Source organism: Macaca nemestrina, chromosome 5 (assembly GCF_043159975.1).
Source record: "Macaca nemestrina isolate mMacNem1 chromosome 5, mMacNem.hap1, whole genome shotgun sequence".
Classification (NCBI taxonomy): domain Eukaryota; kingdom Metazoa; phylum Chordata; class Mammalia; order Primates; family Cercopithecidae; genus Macaca; species Macaca nemestrina.
The window spans coordinates 5163426-5187569 of NC_092129.1; the positions used below are offsets into that span (position 1 = coordinate 5163426).

The window sequence follows — 24144 nt, forward strand, 5'->3', positions numbered from 1 at the left end:
GGCTCTGCTGCTTGCAGCTGGACCATTCATCTGTAGATGGTTGTGAGGAACGGCACCTTCCAAGGCTGTTTTGAGACTGAGATTCTTGGCACTCAGAGTTGGATGCAGCACATGGAGCGAGAGCAGCTTGGATTAGAGGGCGTGTGTCTGTGCACGCAGGGACCTCCACACACGGGCATGGATCAACACAGCTGTCCGAGACCCAGCCCCTCCATACCTGCAAAGCCAGGCCCTCTGCCACTTCAAGTCATCCGTCTCAGGACAGGGCTTGTCCTCACCTGTTTTCAGATGAAAATGTTAGCCTGCTTGTGGTGCCCTTTTAAGAACGGTGATCAGCCAAGTAAACTTGAAATCGAGGCTCCTGTCACCAAGGGTCTTGTGTCACACAGGCAAACGTCTTGACTGTAGGGGCTCCATGCTTCCCAGAGTCTCCTCCTTCCCCTGCCCCCAGTACCACTGGCCTCCATGAGGCGCATCCTGCCTGTGCCGGGGCCACCACTCTTTCCAGGTTCCTTAGCTGTCCCTTTAGACAGGGCTTCCCAGCCAGCACTGTTGAGGTTAGGACTGGACACTTCCTTGTTATGGGACGCCCTGTGTGTCATAGGATGTTTAGCAGCATCCCTGCCTCCCTCACTGGATGCCTGTAGCACCAGAACCCCCGGGCATGACAGCCAGAAATGTGTCTAGTAGTTAGGAAATGTCCCCTGGCACACAACGGTGGTCCCAGTTGAGAAGCACTGCGTTATGTCTGTCCAGTTACCTTCCCAGAAGCATGGGGCCTGCACCCTGTGGAGCTGTGGCTGCATCTCCTTGAGCCCCTCTGTGCCTGTCTACAGCCTGGTCTCGGTGTCGACTGGGAAAGAATCCCTTGGAGTGTCCTCCCTCCCCCGGTGCGTGCACTTGACTGTGGGACCCCAGGATGAACCTCAGCTTTTCTCAGTTCACCCCGGAAGCCTTGGCCAGCCTCAGTGCTGCTCAACAACACGGCAAAAGTCTCACTGTAAATAACGTCGCGAGAAAGTCATCAGCAGCCTGAGTCAGTAATGCTTCAGTACTGAAAAGTTCCCGGGCAGCTCGATTCAGACGACCATACTGAAATTATCTCCCTTCTCCACAGAAAGGGGTGGATAAGGGGATGGGAAAGGCAGCAGAACCCCATGGCTGGTGGAGGCTGCAGAGTCCACACCTCACCCTCAGTATCACCCCACCATCAGCAGCACCTTCATCACCAAGAAGCAGTTAATGAATATCCATGGGTGCTGTGCTGGGTGTTCTCTGGCTGAATAGATGGTTGGGGACCTCCTACCATGTGGATGGAGGACGAAGGGGAGGAGGAGAGAGAAACACAAAGCAGTGGACCCTGATCACAAGGGAATCATCTTCAAAAGCTAAAAAGAAATCACCAGACCAGGCGCGGTGGCTCACACCTGTAATCCCAGCACTTTGGGAGGCCAAGGCGGATGAATCACTTGAGGTCAGGAGTTCAAGACCAGCCTGGCCAACATGGCGAAACCCTGTCTCTACTAAAAAAAAAAAATACAAAAATTAGCCAGGCATGGTGATGCATGCCTGTAGTCCCAGCTACTTGGGAGGCGGAGACAGGAGAATCGCTTGAACCCAGCAGGCGGAGGTTGCAGTGAGCCGAGATCGTGCCCTTGCACTCCAGCCTGGGTGATGGTGCAAGACTCCATCTCAAAAAAAAAAAAAAAAAAAGGAAAAAATATCACCAAACAAATGTATGCAAGATACCAGTCCATCAACAAAAAATAAATGATATCCAGGCATCCAGATAGGTACCATTTGTGTAACAAGGATTAAACGGTGTGTACGGGATGACAGCTTTCTTATTTCACAGAGCCAGAAGTCTTGTCCTTGGAAATGGGATTTCATAGTGCTATTAATAGACTCAAAACAGAGAAAGAGCAGAATAGGAAAGGAGTTCCCTTTGCTAATACAATTCTATTCTGAGAGATATTTCAGTGTGTGTGATCAGCTTATAAACTTTCATCCTGTTTTACCAGACGAACAGCTCATCTGCCAGTCAGAGCATTCTGGCCTTTCCAATTTAATTACACTTGTCTCTTTTTCAATTCTCATCTGGACCCCCTTCCGCCTGCTTTTTATTACTTTTGTATTTATTGATTGCCTGCAGCCTGTCTGCTCTGAGTTCCCTCACTTACTCTGTGCACAGGATGGACAGCACATTTTAATGTGACAGAACAGGCTTCAAACGTCAGAGCTGGTGGAAAAGCTTCCATTTCTTTTAAAATGTTGTTTTCATAAAGCAGACTAGTAATATTAAAAGCCTTAAATGCATTCATTTCTTTAAGATTATAATTTCACTTCTAGCAGCCTGTCATAAGAATAAATCCAAATCTTAGGAAATCATCTGTGCACATTTCAGTAGTACTTATAATAGCAGAAAATTGGAAATGTCCTAAGTGTACAGCAATAGATACACTCACTATTACATTTTGGCATATCCACATGTTTGTTAAGTGATATTACAAAGATTTCATCATAACCATTGAAAGTTTTATATTATTCTGTGAAAAGTTAGTATACAAAACCTTATCTGTGTTTTTAAAACAAAAAACAGCTAGAAAAAATTACTAGGAGGAACTAACAAATGTTAATTTTGGATATCTTTGGGTAATGGGATTCTGCGTGATTTTTTTTTTTTTTTTTTTTTTTTTTGGTCTTTCTACTTTGTGTATCTCCCAAGATTTTCAAACTGCAAAGGACGAATGCTGGAGGATGAATTCTAAAAGGGCAGAGATACATGCTGTAAAAAATAAAGATGAGAGAGAATTCAATAAGACCATGTGAACACCTGCTTCCCCATAATTTAAACTGACTTGAAAGACATGGAGTAGGATTGATCCTTGGGCACATTTCACTTAGATTCAGGATCTTATTTTTATGAAAAGATTGGTTGCTGCTGCCACCCTAGTTTCTTTTGTGAGAAGCGGTCAGCTGTGCACCTTTCTCTGATGAGACCATTCCGGGTCACTGCTTCCAGAGTGCATGTAATCACTGCTGCATGTGCCTAGGGGAGTTGGTGCAAGAAAGAAACTCATGCTCAGAAAAGGCTGCGCTCGGTCCCCTCCTTATCTCAAGCTCCGTCCTGGCAGATGTCCAGTAATAACAAAATAAGGATGTAGGGTGTGGCAGTTGTATCTGAGAGGTTGCTGTGCCATATTATCCTCATCAGAGGCTAATGGCCATGGTCAGGTCTATCTCGTGCTGGAAGCACTCTGGCCCCTGCATCCTGGCATGCATGGGTGTTCAACAAGAGCTAGCTGTTCTCCTGCTCCTCCTCCTAGCTCATCCCTTCCACGACACCTGCCAGGGCAGGACAGGGTCCTAAACCGCATGTAAGATGTGTTCATCCAAACTGCCTGACCACAGGACCCCACTCTGCCTCTTTTCTCTGCCGTACTCAGCTTCTGCTGGCCTGCCACAGAGTGTGATTATCTACCACATCTGTCATTCCCCCATCTCATCCACTAAATGTTAAGCTCTGTGAGGCAATTTTAGTCACTGTTGTACCACAAACCCATAGGCCAGTGGTTACACTTGACTGATGGAGATTTTGAATGAGGAGATGGACATGGTAGCAGGCTGCCCTGCTAGGGTGCTTCGCCATTAAGCCGGGTCCGTCTGGATGAATGAACTCACTGTGCTCTGTGTTTCCCTGCAGTTCGAGATGCTCACGGGGTCCCTGCCGTTCCAGGGGAAGGATAGGAAGGAGACCATGGCCCTCATCCTCAAGTGAGTAGTGTGGGAGTCCCCCCAGAGACCTGTGAACACCTTCTGATATCAAGAGCTGCCGCCTCTGAACCTGGAACTGTGAATTTCTAATTACCTTGCCAGGCTTACAGTGCCAAAGTATTGTAAGCTGTTGTCTAAAAGTCACGGTTTGACACAAAATGGTAGTGCTCTTCCACCAGTAGCAGTGGTGATAGGGTGCTGGGCATTCTAGTGACAGTGGGTCAAGGGAGCAGTTGCTGGTTTGGCTCATCCTGCTGAGTGGTTCTGGTGAACTCTTCTACCATAGATAGTTTTCCATCAGTAAGTCACTTAGAATGTGTAGTGGCTGGTTTTCAAGTGTGATGATTGGTGACCTCCCAGAAGTAAAGTGTAGACAGAAAAAGACCCAAGGCCTACAGGGCCTTGTCCAGAGAGATCACAAGAGCAGGGGTCTCCTTTCCCTCCCCACCTGCTGACCGCATTCTTATAGCACTCCTGGTTGACCTTGGCAGGACTCAGTATTATTTTACCCTGTGACTGGTTACAAACCATTTTCTGCTTAATTATCATGAAAAATCATTTACTAAGCCAAGGTTTTGCTCTCAGACTGTAGGAAGAAGCCTGATCCCCATGCCACCTTGCCATAGAATCCTAAATGTGAGCAGACACCGCCAACCATCACTGTCCCAGAGCAGATGGAAGGAGGGCAGGAAACAGAGAGGCTGGGAGCCCCTAATCAGTTCCTTCCTAAGTGAGGCCACTTGGAGGAGTCATAAAGCCGTTTGTCCTCATGAGCCACTCTTGCCAACTCTGTTTGCAAATGGATACATAACTTTGATAAAATTGAGAGTCACCTAAAACACTACCAGCTCAGCTTTTGTAAGCTCTGTCCTTATGTAGATGGAAAGAGAGAGGGGAGTGAAGGAAGCTCCATCGTGAGGATGCTTTTGTAAAGCTAAGGAGTGTCTTTTTATTTAATCAGCCTTTTCCTCCATCAAGGGACCTTGAATTGCAGCAGACACTAAGAGCTGCAAGTCAGGACCTTCGCGTGATTCTCGTTGTTTGAATTTTAAGGGAGAACACGTTCTTTACTTTTTCTAAAGCTGGAATAATCCCTGACAGCAAGTCACGGGTGTGGTGTGGCCTCAGGGCATTCCACTTGGGAGGGATGGAGAATTTCTGGAGGGGAGCACCAGGCTCTGTGCCCGGAGTTCTCAGTGTGCTCTGAAGACCCTGGTGGCCCTGAGACCCTCCTGGGGCTTGCAGGTCCTCCTCTCGCAGATTTTCTTCGTAGCATCGCAACAGACTGAGCACAGGGCAGACAAGAGGGTCCAGCTGTCTCCTGTGAGCCAGGAAGAGACCCACCAAAATACAGAACAACGCCACAAAAGGCTTTTTATATGTTTGTTTGGGAAAACATAGATAATTTCCATTAACAATGCTATTTATGTTAATGAGAGTGTTACTGTTTTTTAATGATTTTATTAAATATGTTTATTAATAAAAATATTTATTAAAATGAATTAAATATAAATTATACAGATTTCTCACTTTACTTTCTACTGTGGTAAATATCACAGCTGTATTCCACATAAACAAAAGCTCTTTGGTGTCCTCAGTAACTTTTAAAGCATAAAAGGGTCCTAAGACCCACGTGTTAGAGCATGGCTGCTCTGGGGGACTGTGACTGAGGTCTCTGAATGCTGACTGGGGCCCTCTTTATAGCTTGTCCTTGTTCTCCTAAAATAGATCCTAAAATAGGATTCTGTTTTTCAGAGCCAAGCTGGGGATGCCGCAGTTCCTCAGTGGGGAGGCACAGAGTTTGCTGCGAGCTCTCTTCAAACGGAACCCCTGCAACCGGCTGGGTAAGAGTCCCCGGGACACCCCACCACGGGACACCCCACCATGGGAACATGCAGGGTGCTGCCCCGCAAGCCACAGTGGAGACGTGGAGGGCTACCCACCTGCTCTGGCCTAATGCCGACTGAGGTCACTGAAAACAGACCTCATCTAGAGGTTGAAATAGTACCAGTGCCATCTGAGCTCCAGGAAAAGAGGCCCCTTCACAACTTCTAAAACACATAGTTGCTGCCAAAATACCATAAGCTGTTTTCTAAAAGCCACTGGTTTTACCCAAAATGGTAGTGTTCTACCAATCTGACTTCCCTGAGTTTTGAAAGTCTATCAGCTAAGGACAGAACCGTTGAAAAGCTGCTTCTAATTTAATTTTCCCTAAATTAAGAAACCTCCACGTCTGTTAAAATCAGGATCTACTTTAATATTAACTACTGATTGATTTTCTTTTTGTGTATGTGACAGTGTATTGAGGGTTACTCCGTGGGCTGGGCAGGTCTTAGCGAGTGGGCGTGGCCGTGTTGTCTCAGAGTCAAACAGCAGCCGGAGCAGGGTGTTTCCGGTTCAGACAGCAGCCGGAGCAGGGTGTTTCCGGTTCAGACGGCAGCAGGAGCTGGTGTTTCCGGTTCAGACGGCAGTCGGAGCAGGGTGTTTTGGGTTATTTTATTACACAAGAAAACAAAAGGAACACATTGTGTTCTGTTTTTGTTTTTGTTTTTGTTTTTTAACTCTAACCTCACAGATAGAAGACATATCAGAGGGGAAGGCAGAAGTTAAATCAGGAAATATTTCATTTCGGAAAAAATACTAGATTTTCCTCTCTGCGTGCCCCAACCCCAAAGAAGGATGGACCCATTTAGCTTCTTCCCCACATCAGCTTCCATTGCAGGGAACTTTTGCACTAATTTGCAATCCTTCAGTGATTAAAAGTGAAGCTAGTCAAAAGTACCTTCCTACTCCACAGTAATATTTTCACAATATGAGGTAATTGATGTGTAACTTTGTGATCTTAGAAAAAAGGAGTTAAGGTGATTTTTAAAAATCAACATCTAGGTATTTAAAGTACCGAGTAGTAATTCCCATGAAATTCATCTTGTAATGAATTGTCATAGTTGTATTCACCTAATTAAACACATTTACATCCAACTTCTAATCCAGATTTTTATCACGTAAACCACTCTTCCTTCCTGCGGATTCGTCTTCATAGGAATTCTTTACTTTATGTAAGGATGTCCCATAGTTGTCTTTACGAGGCAGTTCTCCTCCATGTAAGCAGATATTTTAAATCCCACTTTACAGACCTTTCAGTGATCACCCACCGTCGATGCCTTTGTCCACTTGGCCTATTTCCATTCTTCCACACAACGCAGTAAAGCAATTCCTCCTTGTCACTGAGCACCTCTGCGTGCCAAGCGTGGCTACCAGGAGAGCAGGTGACATGGTGAGCTCCCCGTGGCGTGGGTGACATGAGAGCAGGTGACATGGTGAGCTCCCCGTGGCACGGGTGACGTGAGAGCAGGTGACACGGTGAGTTCCCCGTGGCGCAGTGATGTCACAGGGTGTTCTGCCATCACTGTCTGCCAGTCACTGCGGGCCAGTCGAGAAAGCCCAGGGCACATGGGTGTGTCATCGCTGTCTGTCGGTCACTGCAGGCCAATCCAGAAAGCCCAGGGCACATGGGTGTGTGTCAAGAGAGTAAATCCCTGCAACATTTCAGCACCTTGGTAAAACCATCAAAATGTTAAAACGTATGCACCCTTTTGCCCGGAAGTGTTACTGCCAGAAATCTCTCCAACAGAAATAGCCATACCCACATAAAAGGGATACAGATAAACAGTGTTTACCAAATATCTTCCTGTTTAACAAAGACCTGAAGATGAAGTAAGCCTCGCTCGATAAGGAAGTCATTGAATCAATTACGAAACGTCCACACCACGGCCTGGGGCTGGAGGACAGTGTCTTGGCCATGGTTCTGCACTGTCCGCATTTTGGGCTGGTTAATTCTTGTTTTGGGAGCTGCTCCGTGCATTGGGGCTGTTTAGCAGCATCCCCACCCCCACCCCGTGATGATCAAACATCTCCTGACATTGGCAAAGTCCCCCTGTTGAGAATCTCCACATTGCTGGTACTGACATGGAAGGGCCAGAGTCTAGACTGAATTGCAGCCCGCATGGCTGGAGAGTGTAGACTCGCCCTGCAGTGGAGCCCGTGCCACCCACACCCCAGTGCATCTGTGCCAGGGCACATGGCACCATTGGACCCAGCCCCCAATGCCACCTGGCAGGGCCCTGTGCTGGTGTCTGTGGAAAGGACTGTGTCCAGTGCATTGGATGAAAACTAGCTAGTAGATCACTGCATACATTTTACAGCACTGTCCCCAGTCGAGGGTCTGAGAGGCTGGGGAACTGTCACCCAGACAGAAGCAGGTTCCTTAGAGGGATATTCGCCAACAGTGCTGTGGACAAAGCTGAAGGCCCCAGCAGAGCAGCCCCAAGTCACCGAGATGCCAGTTGGGGGCGATAATGAGATGGGAGGCCCAGGATAGGGAGTGCTCGGGACCAGAGAGGAGGACACCTGGTCAGGGTAGAGGGCCCGTGCTGCAGCACACACAGGGGCACTGTGTGCGTGTGTGTGCACGCGCTCACAGGTGTGTGGAGGGTTCATGGTTTGGAGGAACCTGCGAACCAAACAGAATTTTTGCCACATTGTTGTTACTAGGACCCCTCAGCAAAGTCCCAGATGGGACCTGAGATTCCAACCAAGAATCATCAGGACTCCTCCTTTTCGTCAGTGGTGACAGTCGTAGTTAGCCAGGGTCACAGCCACGTTTCCAAGAGATGTGCAGCTCCTAAAGCTGTCTGCACCTTGGCCCTTCACTCACTGGTCCTGGTGCACACCCACGATTACACAGTGACTCAGCTCAGGACACGCAGCAAGGGCTCAGCGCTTGCCCTTAGTGCCCAGAGTCCCTGTGTACACGGGGCCTATTGTGGACAAGACCTCACTCTCTGAGAGTGGGGTCCCCAATGGTGGGAGATGCAGCCTTGGACAGAGGGACAGCCTGGGCTGGGAGAGGCAGGAAGGGCCTGTGTCCCACCCTGTGTCCTAAAGTTGCCGATTCACTGCAGTTTTCCCAAATCTGGGTGTGGTCTGGCCTTTTGTTTGCAGACCCCTGTTCATCACTGTATGTCTGAGGAGGTGGGGGAGGCGGTGTTTCTTAACTCTGAGGGTGTGTTTGGAGACAGACGCAAGTTGAAAAGCGTGTCCCTCAGCTAAGCCAACGCATGGCAGCGCCCTGGTTTGTCCAAATGCCATGTCAAAGGTCATGTTTCTGATCTGAGTCTTCCAGGTTGTGAATTAAATTGAGTCCCTTTCATTTAAGTCTCCGTCAGCAGTAAAAGCAATGCAGAAGTAACCCTTCCTAGGCAGGAGGGATCGGGGGCTCACTGTCAGGGGCTTGCTGCCCAGCTCAGTGGATCTCAACCCACTTCAGAACATGCCTGCCTTAGAATCGGGTTTGCAATGCTGTGAACTACCATGAAATGCACAGAAACATCTTTGCATGCCATTTGTACTCGTATCTCAACCTTGAAGGCTGCCCACTTCTAGAGCCCCTGGTCTCATTTCATCAGCCTTTTTGGTGTCTGGTCCAGAGCTGTTCTTTTCTGTGACCCTGGGTTGCACCTTTATTGTGTCTGTGGCTCTCCCCTCAATGTTCTCTATGCTGCTGGGTGTAAGCACTGCCTCTTCCACATAGCTCTCGGAGGCAGGCCCTGTGGGCGGTGGGAGAGGGTGGGTGGACAGCTCCATTGTTCCCCTGCCTGGGCGGATTTCTAATGAACCTGGAGAACAGGTCGTTCTCCAAGCCTCAGGTCTCTCCCGGCACAGTGCTGTTGATGAGGATGAGAAGATGCCACGGCACTGCACTAAGACAGCGCATCATCTGACTTGAATTCTCACGACAGTACTTCAAAGCAGGTCAAACAAGAAACTTACGAAATTCACTTATGAAAACAGGTGTATCCATAGGAATTACTTTTAGCTGCCAGGAATAGAACCGTTAGATAATTTTAAATTTTTTATTCAACTAATTTAGTTTTCCAAATCGCAGTTTCATTTTCTCTTATTAACGCACCACGTGGTCGTTGATGAGTTGTAGACGTTGGCAGCTGAACTACTGCTGTCAGGAGCCCAGATCTTCCTGTGGCTTCTGTTTCCCATCCTCAGTTCTCTGCCGTTTCATCCTTATCCTTGGTGCCTTGTGATGACAGCGTAGCTGCAACAGCTCCTGGCATCACATCCTCTCTGCAGGAGATACAAAAAGAAAAGGAACTGGATGGGGCCAGCTGCCTCTGTCTCCTTTATCATGAAAGCAAGGCTTTTCTGGAAGCCCCTGGGAGTTCTCTGTACTTCTTGCTGGCTGAAACCCTGTCCATGGCACTCGTGACACATGGCACTGTAAGGAAGGCAGGAGACCAAGCATCTGTGGTTGGAGGAAGGAAACGAGGGCTGGAGTGGTGGCTTTACTGGCCGGGCAGCTGGGCCGGCCACAGGTATTCCCTGAGTGTTGAGATCCAGGAAGGCAGAGGTTGTGTCTGGTCCATCTTTGTGTCCAGCTCCCAGACCACACAGAGCCCCCGGTGAATACACTTGAACTCAAGTGAACTGAAGGAATTGCAGTTGTTGTTTAAGGTGCTCTGAAAAGCTCCTCGCCCCGAAGTGTGTGGAGTTTGGTCGAGCCTGAGCCTTGGTGCTACTGCTTCATCTCTAGCCATTTTCCCCGTCAAGTGGTAAAGCAGAAAAGACAGCACAGGTTTGCGGGTACATCATGCCTTGGCCCCCGTGGTGCCCACTCAGATGCAGGGGCTCTGCCTGTGGATGTGGACATCATGCTGGTTCTATGCACTCACCCAGAATCCTTGTTCACAAAGTGTTTTTCTCCTAGTGACTTGCACAATCCTGTATTCGCTTAGCACTTCACACCTGCCAAGCACGTACCCCTGTCATCTCCGACCTCCATGACAAGACTGTAAAATTGTGTTCATCATTTTCTGTTTGAGCAAGGCTCTGTTCCAAGGTACAAGGGCTTGTCCCAGGACCCTGTGTGTGCAGGAGTCGGCTGTAGTCAGCACCCGCCCAGCCAAAGACAGAGAGCAGTGCAGCTCTCACCGAGGCCTGGGTCCTCCCTTCCCGAATGTGGAAGCACAAACCCATTTCTTCTCCATGGGCTTCTGAGAAGACTACATATGAGCTTCTCTTATTTAGTGAGGACATGATTTGCCCTTAATCTTAAAAAGGGGGAAAAAAGGCCCTGTTCTTCTCATTCTTCATTAGCATGACATTCGGGGTCTTCAAGATTTAAAATGGGCCTTTCTTAATTCTTCTTAATTCTTTCTGATCCTGTAAGAAGTCAGGCCTGATTTTTCCTTTCCCCTGGTGGTTTGAGGGCCGTCCTGCTGCCAGAAGCAATGGATTCTCTGGTGTTGGCATGGCAGCAGGATGTGGGAGAGCAGGACCTGGGTGGCCATGGCCCCAGCTCTGTGAGCTTCTGGTCTGCGACCCGCAGTGGCATGGGGGTTGTCTGGATTCTGAGTTCTAGACCCAACTAGGCTGTGGCCAGCTGCACAGCCATGGGCCCTGGCCCTCCTTTTCTCTGGGAAATGAAGGTGGTGGTGATGGTCCCTGCGGTTCCTTCCAGCTCCGACAGCATGCGGCTGCGCGTGTCCTCTCCCCATACACATAGATGTCCCACGTGGTCTCTTACCTGGTGTGGCACAAACATGATCTGTAAAAGCAGCCCCATCGGAACCCACTTCTGCTCCCCTCAGTCTTCAGGCTGTGAAGCTTGGGGCATCTTGTTACATCTGGTTTTCGAGAATCTCTGCTTTTGAGGCAATTGGAAAAGTGTTGGAACTCCTTATTGAAGGTCAAGGCTGCACGGCCACCTTTGTTTAGAACAATCCCTTTTGGGAGGCAACTAATTTAAAATGATCCCCCAAATTTACTTTGTGGTGAGGGCATCCTGTAGCATGGCTGTAAAGCACCCTGGGTTTTTAGGGAAGATGAAGTAGGATGTGACGTCTCTCTTCTTCTCCCCTCCTTCCTCTCCCTCATCTTCCCATGCCTCCAGTCCCACCCAAACACACAGATTTCACTTACTGAAACTGGAGAAGTTCATGAAACCTTTCCATTTTACTAATTTAGGAGTGGGTGTCCCTCCTCCAGCGGCTAATCCTGTGGAGCCAGCCTGAGAGGATCACACTCTGTTTCCTCATCGTCACCTGAAGCCGCCTGTGATCACAGTCCGAATAAGCGAGGCCTCTAGGCATTAACTGAGTGGCTCCCTGTCATTGCTCCTGGCTCTGGTTTCTAAGACAAAAACAAACTATTTAGAAAATTCTTTCTTTCCTCCAGTTCCAGGGCAAGCACAGATACTGCCACCTGTCCCAGACACAGTATTATTCAGAGAATTTCCTGGGACAGTCCTCCCCCAGCGAGGGCGGTTGCATTTGAAAGGAAAGGGTGGTATCTCTGCAAAATCGCTGAGGGCCCAGATCCCAAGATTCATCTGTTTATCTCATTGGAGCACATTTGGCTCTTGGACCCCAATAGCTGAGGCAGAGTTTCCTGCTGGAAACTGGTGACAACCCAAGTAAAATGAGAAAGAACCAAGACTTCTAGTGTACCTGTGTGTGCCTGCACCAAAACAAAGAGATGCACGTGCATTTTACCATCTCATCAGAGAACTCAGCAGAGGCCTCCGCTCTGCAGCACATACTTTAAGATCTATCAGAGAGATAAACGTACAGTCTACCGTCTCAGTAGAGAACTCAGCAGAGGCCTCCACTCTGCAGCACATACTTTAAGATCTACTAATTCAATTTCAAAGAGGACCTTGGCTTGATTCCAGAGCAATGTCAGACATCAGTATCCTTTTTAAAAGCCACAAATTAGAGCTGAGCCTTCATGGCTTATTTATTTCTAATCTTTGCAACAACAAAGACCACTTTGAGCTTTGCTCAGTCTTAATTAAAAATTGAAAAGGTTTTTCAGGAAAATTCCCTATAGCTATGCTTGTATTTCTGATAAGAGTACTTGACTTGGCCTTTTAAACTTGAAAAATGAACTCGTTTTAATTCACAACTCAATTATTTTTTACTTTAATATGGAATGAGAGTGTAATTATTCTCTTTTCCTGCAGAGAATTTCCCAGAATTTCACTGTAGCTTAATTTCAGAATTTTGTAAAAATCTCAACTTACTTGTTTTCATTGAATTTTGTAAATAATTTTTATTCTGTAGAAAAACTGGGCAAAAAGCATCGAGCTTTAGAAAAACACTAGAAGAAAGATACTTACATAAAATCGGCCAGGCACTGTGGCTCACGCCTGTAATCCCAGCACTTTGGGAGGCCCAGGCGTGTGGATCAGCTAAGGTCAGGAGTTCAAGACCACCTGGCCAACATGGTGAAATCCTATCTCTACTAAAAATACAAAAATTGCCCAGGCGTGGTGGTGTGTGCCTGTAATCGCAGCACTTTGGGAGGCCCAGGCAGGTGGATCACCTGAGGTCAGGAGTTTAAGACCAGTCTGGCCAAAACAGCAAAACCTCATCTCTACTAAAAATATAAAAATTAGCTGGGTGCCTGTAGTCCCAGCTACTCAGGAGGCTGAAGCAGGAGAATTGCTCGAACCTAGGAGGCGGAGATTGCAGTGAGCCGAGATCGCGTCACTGCACTCCAGCCTGGGTGACAGAGCAAGACTCTGTCTCAAAAAAAAAAAAAAAAAAAAAAAAAAAAAACCATGTATATATATATAAAATCACAATCTTAAGGAATATAAGATCCAAAACATCTAGCGAGAGTTGCAGATTTTTCCTAAAGCCCTCCCTGTCTTATGGAGGAGCTATTTAAAGCATGCCGCTTGTTGCTTTCCATGAATGTTTTTGTGCTTTCGAATCAGCCAGTACCTGTACAGTTCTTCGTGATATTTCATGTCCTTACTATCTTCGAGGAGGTCTAGCCCATTTTTACCTCTCAAGTTAAAGTCAGCGCAGAGGCACACATTTGGAGAGCAGTTTCCCAACTTCCGGGTGAAGGGGTGTGTTTGTCCCACTTTTCGTAAGTCGACCTGAAAAATCTCTACAAAACTAAAGTACATGCATCTCACCCAAGTAATTCTACCTCAAACAATATATCCTTCAAATATATTCACACAAGTGCACAGAGAGAGATGAGAAGCTGAAATCCACATCACCCAAGGACAGTTCACTGAATTACCGTCGTCTACACAAGGGATACTATATGAGTATTGAAAAGTGAGGTCAGTCTGCATGCACTATCATGGAAGGCTGTGTAAGTTATAAAAAGAAGTGTTAAGTAAAAGTAGCGATGGGTGTTGGTTAAAAGATACCAGTCCCCCGGAGCTCACCCAAGCATGGAAAACGGCTCACCTCGGGCCGAGATCGCCCTTCAAACTGTGTCTAAGTGAGTTATCATCAAGCTTTTGAGGAGCTGTAGACCCTCCCACAGGTGTATTTACAACCTAAGATGCCCAGGCTCGGCGTGAAGAAGCTACAGTCAGAATTAATTGCCCAGCCTTTATCCAGGGAGGGCGCTGGATTTAGTTGCCTGAGGAGCTGGAGCCGGATAGTCTGAAAACCCGGTGGGGCAGAGTCATCTTTACCTGCACAGACAGCTGGTTTTGTGACTGGAACTTCCCCCCGGCTTCTGACTGCCGCGAGCCTTATTCTCATTCCTCCAAAAGAGCCTGGAATTGAGTTCTCCCTTTGACCATCTGGGGAACTGGTGGCTGTTAGAGGCCTCGTTCTAACCCTGGGCCCTCGCATTGATATGCAAGGCAATCGCACACCTCCAGCCTCCCCTGTGTTGAGCCTCTCGGATAAGAGCTCTCAATGCCAGAGCTCTCCCGCCCTGGACTGCGCTGCACAGGACCTCAGGGCCCAATCTGGGGGCTGGGAGGAGGGGCGAATGCGCCTTCATCGCCTCCCACCTGCCCTCTCTTGGTGTCTCCCCTAGTGTGAGTCCCCTCGAGCTGTAGACTCTTCCTCTCTATGGCCTCCGCCAGGGAGGGAGGGGACCCCTCTCTGCCTCCCGACCTCCTCACCCCTGCCTCTTCCTTAATGAGCCCCCATCAGTGGGAAGCCTCTGGATTCCCAGACGATTCCATCCAGTCCAGATGACAGAGGGATCAGTGGGCAAAGCAATAAGCTAGAAATTAGGAAATCAAAGGAAAAATGTGCCCTCTGTGTGCGCATAGTGTAGCGAGAAACGCGGATAAAAACACACGTCTCTAATGCCCGGCGGACCACAGTGAACACTGAGCTGTTCATTGGCCGCCCCTCTGTGTGAGTTTCTTGGGGCAGCCATGACAAAGAACCACGAACTGGGCAGCTTGAGCAACAGAAACGTGTCCTCCCACAGCTCTGGAGGCCAGAGGTCCAAGCTCAAGGCTGCAGGGCTGTGCTCCCACTGAAAGGAATGTGTCCCCGGCTGCTCCCAGACCCCGGGGCCTTGCTGACCAGCCTTGACCACTCCCAGACTCCAGGGCCTTTCTGACCAGCCTTGGCCGCTCCCAGACTCCAGGGCCTTGCTGACCAGCCTTGACCACTCCCAGACCCCAGGGCCTTGCTGGCCAGCCTTGGCCGCTCCCAGACCCCGGGGCCTTGCTGACCAGCCTTGGCCGCTCCCAGACCCCGGGGCCTTGCTGACCAGCCTTGACCGCTCCCGGACCCTGGGGCCTCGCTGGCCAGCCTTGGCTGCTCCCAGACCCAGGGCCTCGCTGGCCAGCCTTGACACCCTTGGCTGTGAATGCCACACCCTCACCTCCGCCTCTGTCTCCATGTGGCCTTCTCCTCCGTGTGGGTCTGTGTCCAAAGTTCCCCTTGTTCTAGGGACAGCAGTCATAGGAGATAAGTGTCTGCCCTGCTAATGCTGGGCTCATCATACCTGCAGTGACCCAGGTATGCAAAAGCACATGCGGTCACATGGTGAGACAATGGGGATTAGGGCTTCAGCATATGAATTTGGGGGAGTTGACCCCTCCCAGAGTTTCTGCACAGATATTTACAGCTGGAAGAGATGGCATAATGTGTTTATACATGTCCAGACTACCAGAACTAGACTCATCTCGTTCCTCTCTTATGCTCTGCAGGTGAGAAAACGGCCCTCTGCCCCCTTGTGAGTTGCTAAAGGCTCCTTGGCATCTGAGTCTAAGACTAGCATTTCTCCCACCTCCACATCCCGTGAAGATAAAATGTCTTCATTCAAAAGAGTTCTAGACTGAAGCCCCCAGCCTTCGTGTGTGATCTGTTCAGTGAACGTGTGCTGAATGCCCGTAGCAGGTCCTGGCTTAGGAAGGTGGACGGCACTGCCACTGACCTCCAGAGGCCACTAGTTTAGGGCCACTGATCTATTTGAGTGGGGGCACTGGGTTGGGTCTCAGAAGACGTGCCGGATGCTGGACGGGGTGCAGGGGGAGCTGGCCGTCTAGGCCCAAGAAATGCCACAGGAAGTAGTAGGAGGAAAGGAGGAAGAATGGCACACCCAGAGGCACGTGTGACTCTGTGATATCCCCATGCCTGGGCAGCAGGTGAGTGGAGAGGAGACAGAGCAGCTGGAGGCCGGGCCACGCTTGGGAGCACGCGGTGGGTGTGGTGGCCATGGGGGCTCTGCAGGATGCAGCTGAGGGGACACCAGCCTTATTTCTTAGCACTGTTTTTCTGGTGGTTGTGTGGTTGTGAATTACAGAAAGACCCTGGGGTGGCTCTAGCAGCGTGGGATGAGCCAGTCTAAGCAGAAGGACCACAAGCTGGGGCTGGCAGCAGGGAGTGGGCACATGCCGCGATAGAGGCCTTGGAGGGTCACACCCCTGCTTGGGCTCTCTGCTTTCCTGTCTGTGCAAGGAAAGGGCCTCCCAGGTGGAAGACTCGGTGACTCTGAGTGATTTGCAAATTCAGGAATTTCAAAGAACAAAATAAAAGAAAAGTGAGAAAGGGGCTCCAGGCCAGCGCCCTCGGCACCGCACCCTGTAAGCGTGGACCAAGGCAGCATCAGGAGTAAGCTCTGGGATGAAGCTCTGCACAGACAGGCTCAGCAGGACATTCGGTCCCTCTGCGCTTGGCGCTGCTGCCGGCTGAGACGGGAGAGGCTGGGAGATGTGGGCGATGCTTCTGCCGAACAGGCTTTGTAGGGCTAAACCCTGGGTGTGGTGTTTGCTGCTTCTCATTGCTTAAGTGACTTCCGTTTCTGATAGAAGTTTATACCATGGTGATGTCTAGAAACAGCTGTAAATGTGTCCTGCGCTGAGATCGGGACCTGCTGGGGTTTTCAGCACCGGTGTTTGTTATGTCCTGACTTTTCCCCGGACAGGAGGAGTTGTAGTGAGTATAAAACTTCCTGAGCCTACTTCCAAATCTTCTTTTTTTCCAAAGCTGACAGCTTTCTAGCTCATTCCTAATGAGCATCTGTAGCTTCTCCTAGAAACTCCTGAGATATTCTGAGACTCCCAGGGGAACGTTTAAAGTGAGGGAAAGGTTAGAAAGGAATGTGAAGTGCTGATGAGCATAAAAATAGCGCAGCGAATCAACGCCCATCACTTAAGCCGGGCTTGCTGTCTTTACAGCACACCTGCCGCCTACAGCTCCTGCACGGCCAGAGGGTTTCCCGTTGCTCTCGTTACTGTTTTCCTGTCCAGAACCGATCTCCAGATGATGTGTTTTTTTTTTGTTTGTTTGTTTGTTTTTTTTTTTTTGAGACGGAGTCTCGCTCTGTCGCCCAGGCTGGAGTGCAGTGGCCGGATCTCAGCTCACTGCAAGCTCTGCCTCCCGGGTTTACGCCATTCTCCTGCCTCAGCCTCCGGAGTAGCTGGGACTACAGGCGCCCGCCACCTCGCCCGGCTAGTTTTTTGTATTTCTTAATAGAGACGGGGTTTCACCGTGTTAGTCAGGATGGTCTCGATCTCCTGACCTCGTGATCCGCCTGTCTCGGCCTCCCAAAGTGCTGGGATTACAGGCTTGAGCCACCGCCCCCGGCCCAGATGATGTGTTTTTAATGACTTCAAATGTGGCCCATTCTGGTCCTCACCCCAGTTTCCGCTGGCATTGCCGGGACTGCCTGTCGTAAGCCAGGCTTTGATGGTTGCTGAAGGCCAGGCAGATAGTCCTCACCCTCACCTGGAGCTGGTCAGTCCCAAACCAGCCCTAGGGAGCTGCTAGAGACCCATGTCCAGGGCCTGTCTGGAGATCTCACTCCCGCACCGCTCAAGCCTGAGCCCCCAGCCTATCCCTGACTCCCAACCGGCTGAGTCCTGTGAGACACAAGCGACTCCCTGACAAAGGGTGTAAACATGAAATAGATGAAATTTCAAATTGGCAAAAAAAAAAAAAAAAAAGAAAAAAAACAACAACCTTTAAACACATAATGTATAGATAACCTGTAAGTGATGAACAAGTTGAAAAGCAGACCTAGTATTTAAATCAGTCATGGAAGTTGCCCCGGACGGTTATAGGCTGGACGTGGTGGGCCAGTTAGGAGAAGCTTGCAGTATGTAATAAACCTCAGGAGGCAGCCAGTAAGCTTCTACTGAATGTTCCCAGAAGTGTCGGAGATGGGTTTGTGTGACTCTAAAACAACGAAAATGAAAATACTGCAAAGGAGTCCCAAACCATGAATTAACCATCCCCCAAAGCTCTCTGTAGATATAAAGACACAATGCACAGATTTTTGGCAGATACCAAAACCCTTTGGGAATCACCTACTGAGAATTTAGAAGCCCTACAATGAAATGAATGGCTTACCTTGTGAAAAATATGAAGTAGAAGAGCTGGATAGAATCGGTGCAATGAAAGAATAAATCATCCATGCAGTGACCCATGCCTATAATCCTAGCACTTTGGGAGACCCAGGCAGGTGGATCACTCGAGCTCAAGAGTTTGAGACCAGCCTGGGCAACATGGTGAGACCCCATCTCTACAAAAAATGTAAAATATTACCCTGGTGTAGTGGCACATGCCTGTAGTCCCAGCTACTCAGGAGACTGAGCTGGGAGGATCACCTGAGCCCGGGAAATTGAGGCTGCAGTGAGTTGTGATCATGCCACTGCACACCAGCCTGGGTGACAGAATGAGTCCCCCCAAAATAAAAAAATAAATAAATCCTCTCACAGGCAGTGCACTGCGCTTTAAAACTAGTCATTGATGTGAGAATTCCAACTGGTTGCAGAATTACACCCTTAACCGGAGCACAGCAATTGGAGACACAGACCCAGATAAACACTTTAGGTGGTGCCCCAATTTGGAGATAGACCACAAGCCATTTAAACAAACAGGATTAGGTGTTATTACTACAGAGAAGAAGTGTGATTCTTGAATCTTCTGTTCTCCTGAACCTTGAACTCCTATTTACCCTGCATTAAGGAACTTACTGACAAATCCCTTAGCCTAACAGGAGGGAATTCCGGCCTTCTGTGCTTGCAGTTTCTGTCCCTGTTCTTGTCAGTGCTTCGTGATCTAGATGAGTGGCAGCAGTCCTCTAGAACCAAGGAAGGCCTTCAGTGCGTGTCATCCGTGTCCCATAACGAGTCAGCCATGATTCCAGCATCAGCCTGATACTTTCCAATTTTCCCCGCCCAGAACTCCGCTCACCGTCGTTTGTCCAGTGTGTTCAGTGTAGATAAAAAAGGGAAGCCGAGTGCAAAGTCACCTATTTTAACAAAAATAATAAACCTGACTGCCCTGGGAGGGTTGACGCAGGTTTCAAAGCACTGAGTGCACAAATCCTCCTTCTATTTCATGTTTCCCCCCTATAACTGGAACACCTGTAATTTTTTAGTAATAACCAGAGTGTTATTCCCTTGTCGACTCTTTTTGCTGAGGCCTTAAAATACGAACATGGTGCAAAATCTTACTGCCTTGGGGGAAAGGAGGTAAAGATAGAAATGTGTTGACTTCAGTGATCCAGGTAAACCCAGCACATACCAGTTAGATAGTAGTTATACAAATACCTGTATTTCCTCTGCGCCTCACTTTCTAAAACTCCTGCAGACCATATTTGCAAATGATGAATAAGAAGGAAATACAGTGGGTACAAAATGTGAAATAGATCCTCCAAAGAAGTACAGCCAACAAGTTGCCACAGCCCTGCGTGTACCAGGGCCTCTGAACTGTTTGTTCCAGTCACCAGTCTTTTGACAGTCCTTCTGGCCATGCATCCAACAGTCACCAAACGAAAGAGTAGGGGAGAGGCACACTTCAGAGGAAGGTCTTCCTGTTAATCATCATGACCAGAAGGACTCTTCAACCCGGAGTTCTGGTCATCATCAAAGGAGGCCTGCACACAGGATGGGTGCGTGGGGAGGGCTGTTTGGAAGTCAGACTGTCACTCTGGAAATTTCATTACAGCAGCCATTGGTGCGCCTGCGAAGGCTCATGCCAGCTGCTGTGATTGCAAAGGCCTGGGATCAGATCCCTGGGCTCAGACTTTAGAGGAGAACAAAGGAGATAGACCGGGGAACCCGGAGAGGCCTCAGCAGGGAGTCAGGGGAAAGACATTTCAGAAGGTCGGGCACCTCGGCTACGTTTCAGAGATGTGCCTCCAAAGCTGGTACCCATAACTCGTAACCTCTGGTCTGATTTTGAACAAGTTACCTGACCTGCGTCAGCCTCAGTTTCCTCGTCTGTAAAATGGGAACAGCGATTGTGCATCAGATGACTGAGATGTCCGTGTGCTATGTCTGTCCTGTGAGCCTGCGTCCTCATGGAAGGAGAAACTCCTGAATGTGCGCCCTTCCTCTAATTCCTTGTAGGTGGACTTTCACGTCAAACTGTGAATAACGCGAAACTGAGAGTGTCTTCAGGGGCATTTAGTTTGTGGGTTCTTTCCTAGCACCGTGGCCCTGGCCAAGGTTCCAGGGTAAGGGGACTGTCTCCGGGCCATTGACCACCTAGAGGGGCTTTCCGAGGCCACCACAGCTCCCGAGCCGCCCCCACAGTATGCCCAGAGTATGGAATGGAGGGGGAGGAGGGACCAGGACATGGGCCAGGTCCAGCCCACAATGGTGCCGTCTCCTGTGACTCGCGGTGACCTGTGCCACCCCAGCCCAGCTTCATAGCAGGACAGGCTGGGCCGCGCCTGTGCTGACCACAGCATCCCTGGGTAGCCACGCCCTTCCCTTAACTACAGGAGTGAGAGCTGGACGTGAGGGGGGCTCCACAAAGGGGCATGCATGGCACAGGAGGCTCTGATTTGGAGGAGGGCCGTTAGGAGTTGGCAGCGGAAAGGAACACAGCTTGCAGAACAGAGGAGCCGGGCCCCAGGGATCAGACCCTCCCCAGACCTAGGCCCGGAGCTGGCAGGAATTCCCCGGCCACTGCCACCGCTGCTGCTTCCAGCCAAGCCCGCCTCTTCTCGGACTCGTGACCCAGGAGGACGGGCTCCTCTGCGGCCGTCCCATCCTGGAGAAAACAGAATCCTAGAGCTTTATGACCTTTTGTTTTGAATGAATAGACTTCGTGTTCAGAACAGTTTTAAGTTTACGGAAAAACTGAACAGAAACTGCAGCAAGTGTCCACAGACCACTCACTCCCTGCCCCACAGCTTTCCCTAAAAGTAGTGCCTTCGTGAATGGGCGCGCTTCTGCAGCCGATGATCTGAGCTACTGACTAAAGGCCTTGTCCACACTGGGCTCATTCTGGGGGACAGTGATGATTTCTGGCAAATGAGTAGACATGTATCCACCGTTAGAGAATCATGCTGCCCGAGAGGGCCCCCAGTGCTCCGCCCACTACTCCCTCCCTCGTTTCTGCCCCAGGGCCTTAGGATTGTAAGCAACAAAGTAAGGCAGGAGGTTAGGTAGAAATAACGGAACAAAGCAGAGATATTTGTAAGTAGCCTCCAGGTAAAAACAGTCACCAGCCTGAGCAGGCTTAGGGGTGGCCAGGGGTTGGCCGGAGGCTGGGCTCCGCCTTCTTCCGGGACTCAGTCCTATCAACTCCTTTCATTTCCTGGAATTCTTCCCTCCCTGGTTAATCCCTGCGGCAGCTTTGCCAGGAGCTCTGCTCTGTGCCTTCCCCTCCAGCCTCCTGGGAGGTCCACCTGGTGCTCATACTCACAGGCACCTCAAGCTCCTGGGTGTGACAGGGCGGGGGGTACCAGGCAGCCCTCACATGCAGCAGGCAGCACCTGGCTGGCCTGTCCCGTGCCTCTCTTTACCATCTCTTTCGCCCACCCCAACCCCAGGCCACTTCTGCGTCACAAGCCCTCGGAGCTGAGCCGTAGCTTTCTGAGCTGGGGGCATCGGCAGGTGCGCAGGTGCCCTGGGCAGGAGTGAGCAGCCTACAGGGTCCTTCCCACGGCCCTGCCTCTGCACACCCCCACCCCCCACACTGCTGCATTGGAAACTGTCAGAGAACCCCGTCTTGGATTTGTTCTGATGATCATCTCTGTGTTGTTGTGACAGGTGCTGGCATTGATGGAGTGGAGGAAATTAAGCGCCATCCCTTCTTTGTGACCATAGACTGGAACGTAAGTTGCATGCCACAGTCCCCATCTGCACACGCATGACATGGAAGTGGGTGGAGGGAACATCGTGGCTTGGCGCAAAGGGTCCTCAGTGTGCGGGTCACAAGTAGGTCGGAGGTGAATGCAGAGAAGCCACCTGCAGGCAGGGAGCTCCCAGGACCCTGCTGAGCGGGCTGGCAACTTGGGAGGCACCGACATGTGAGTGCCCCTCCCTCCAGCTCGAGGCCTAAAGTCCCCTCAGCTTTCCTCCTACTCTCCTCTGCCCGTCAAAGTCGATGTTTCTGTCCTCTGTCAAGGTTTCTGTCCTCCCTGCACCCACTCCCCGGCCTCTCGAAGCCCTGCACGTTCCCGATTGCTCCAGCAGCAATTGTCTTCTAACCCCAAGGGCTGAGCAGACAAAAGTCCTGATGAGCTGCTCAACCAGGACCTTTTAGTGCTAGGGCTACGGGCAGGCCCAGATTCGATACTGCATTTTCCATCGTTCGTCAGGCTGATGCGCACATGGAAGTCACATAAAAAACAAAACAAACAAAAAAAAAGTGCCGAGTTGTTAGAATAAACTGGAGCTTCTGTTAGTGGAGTTACTAGTAAAGCCGCCATTTCCGGTTCTCTGGGCCAGGCTGGACATTGTCTAAGAAGTTCTCGTATCTCACTTTTCACCAAGCTACAAGTGTCAATGGCCTATTTCTGCCAAGACACCAACTCCAAGTGGTAAAGCTGTCAGCATCTGACGTATCGCCCACGCAGGGAATTCTCGCGGCTAAAACTTGGAGGCTGTTCTTTCCATCTGAGGAAGGCAATACCTCCTTTCCTATCAGTTGCTTTTAGTTCTTTCCTTAGGGTTAACACAAAAACAATTATGTTGGGATTTTCTTTTCCTGACCTAACAAATTAACCTCAAAGGATTTTAATGGAATACTTTTTAAGATGTAAATGCCCTCTATGGTATAGAGTTTATTATCTGCTTTCCCTTTCCTCTCTCTTCTTTATGTCCTCATGGAGTCTGGGGCCTCCACACATTTCATGAAGAGGTGGCCCCTGTGGTTGACAGGTGGGCCCCACCTGCAGCCCCAGACCTCTCCTCTGGGAATGTGTAACACCAGTGCTGGATGAAACCAGCCGGTTCTCCTCTTCCTTCAGCCTGAGCCCCAGCAAAGCACTCAAGCTGGGAAAGAGTGATAACTTTTTACAGCCTGGTTTTACAGTTCTGATTAAAGAACTTTTGTAAGATTAGACTTCTTTTCAAAAGTAAGATTAGAGAGAAGCATGCAAACTTTCAGGACATCTGTGCCTCCAAACCAGGACCTCCAAGAATTGAAAACCACCAAGGCCTCCCTTTGGAGTCTCTTACTTACCTTCCCTGAAAATTTAGGCTTATCAGAAGCTCAGGCTGTGCCCACCTCACAGACGGGCACCTCAGGTCACTGTTAGTCGACTCTGCGTTGGAATATATTTTCTATGGAGACTTCACCGTACATGGCGTTTAGATCTCAGACAAGCCTGTTTCATGGAGAAGGACCTGGGTGTTAGCCTGTGGATGGTTAGCACAGCACCATGCCCAGAACCCCGACGCCTGCCCCTCAGGGGGTCACGACATGTTGCATCCCCTCCCCCACCTGCCAGTGGTCAAGGTGGGACCACATAGCTCCTCCCTGCACGATCTGCTTCTCCATTTATCCAACCCTTTCTGCTGGGCATCCCAGTCGCAGGCACTTTCCAGGGCTGGGGATAGAGCCATGGATGGAACAAAGTCCTGCTTCCGTGGGGCTTGTGATGACTTGGCAGAGAAAGGCGGTGGACAGATGGGTCTGCACATGTCACAGGAGGACACTGTTGACGAAGAGGATGCAGCTGGGGACAGATGGAAAAGCACAGGAAAGTGGTCGGGACAGCCACGCGTCACCCCTCCCATCCTCATGGAGCCTTCTTCCCATGCCTCCATGGAACAGGTTCCCCCCCTAGCACTGGCTCCAGCTGGTCTGGCTTCCCAGGCCCCTCGTG

General features: G+C 49.8%; 1 protein-coding gene across 7 annotated transcripts in view; it reads left to right on the forward strand.

Annotated features, from left to right (window-relative positions):
• The window catches only part of LOC105487633 (ribosomal protein S6 kinase A2), a 460596-nt gene that overhangs the window by 382590 nt on the left and 53862 nt on the right, over positions 1 to 24144 (forward strand). For all 7 annotated transcript variants that reach the window (XM_071096223.1, XM_071096222.1, XM_071096225.1 and 4 more), the window contains 3 exons: positions 3704 to 3774; positions 5530 to 5618; positions 22082 to 22146. In XM_071096223.1, coding sequence (XP_070952324.1) covers positions 3704 to 3774; positions 5530 to 5618; positions 22082 to 22146 — 225 coding nt within the window. The remainder of the gene's footprint in view (positions 1 to 3703; positions 3775 to 5529; positions 5619 to 22081; positions 22147 to 24144) is intronic.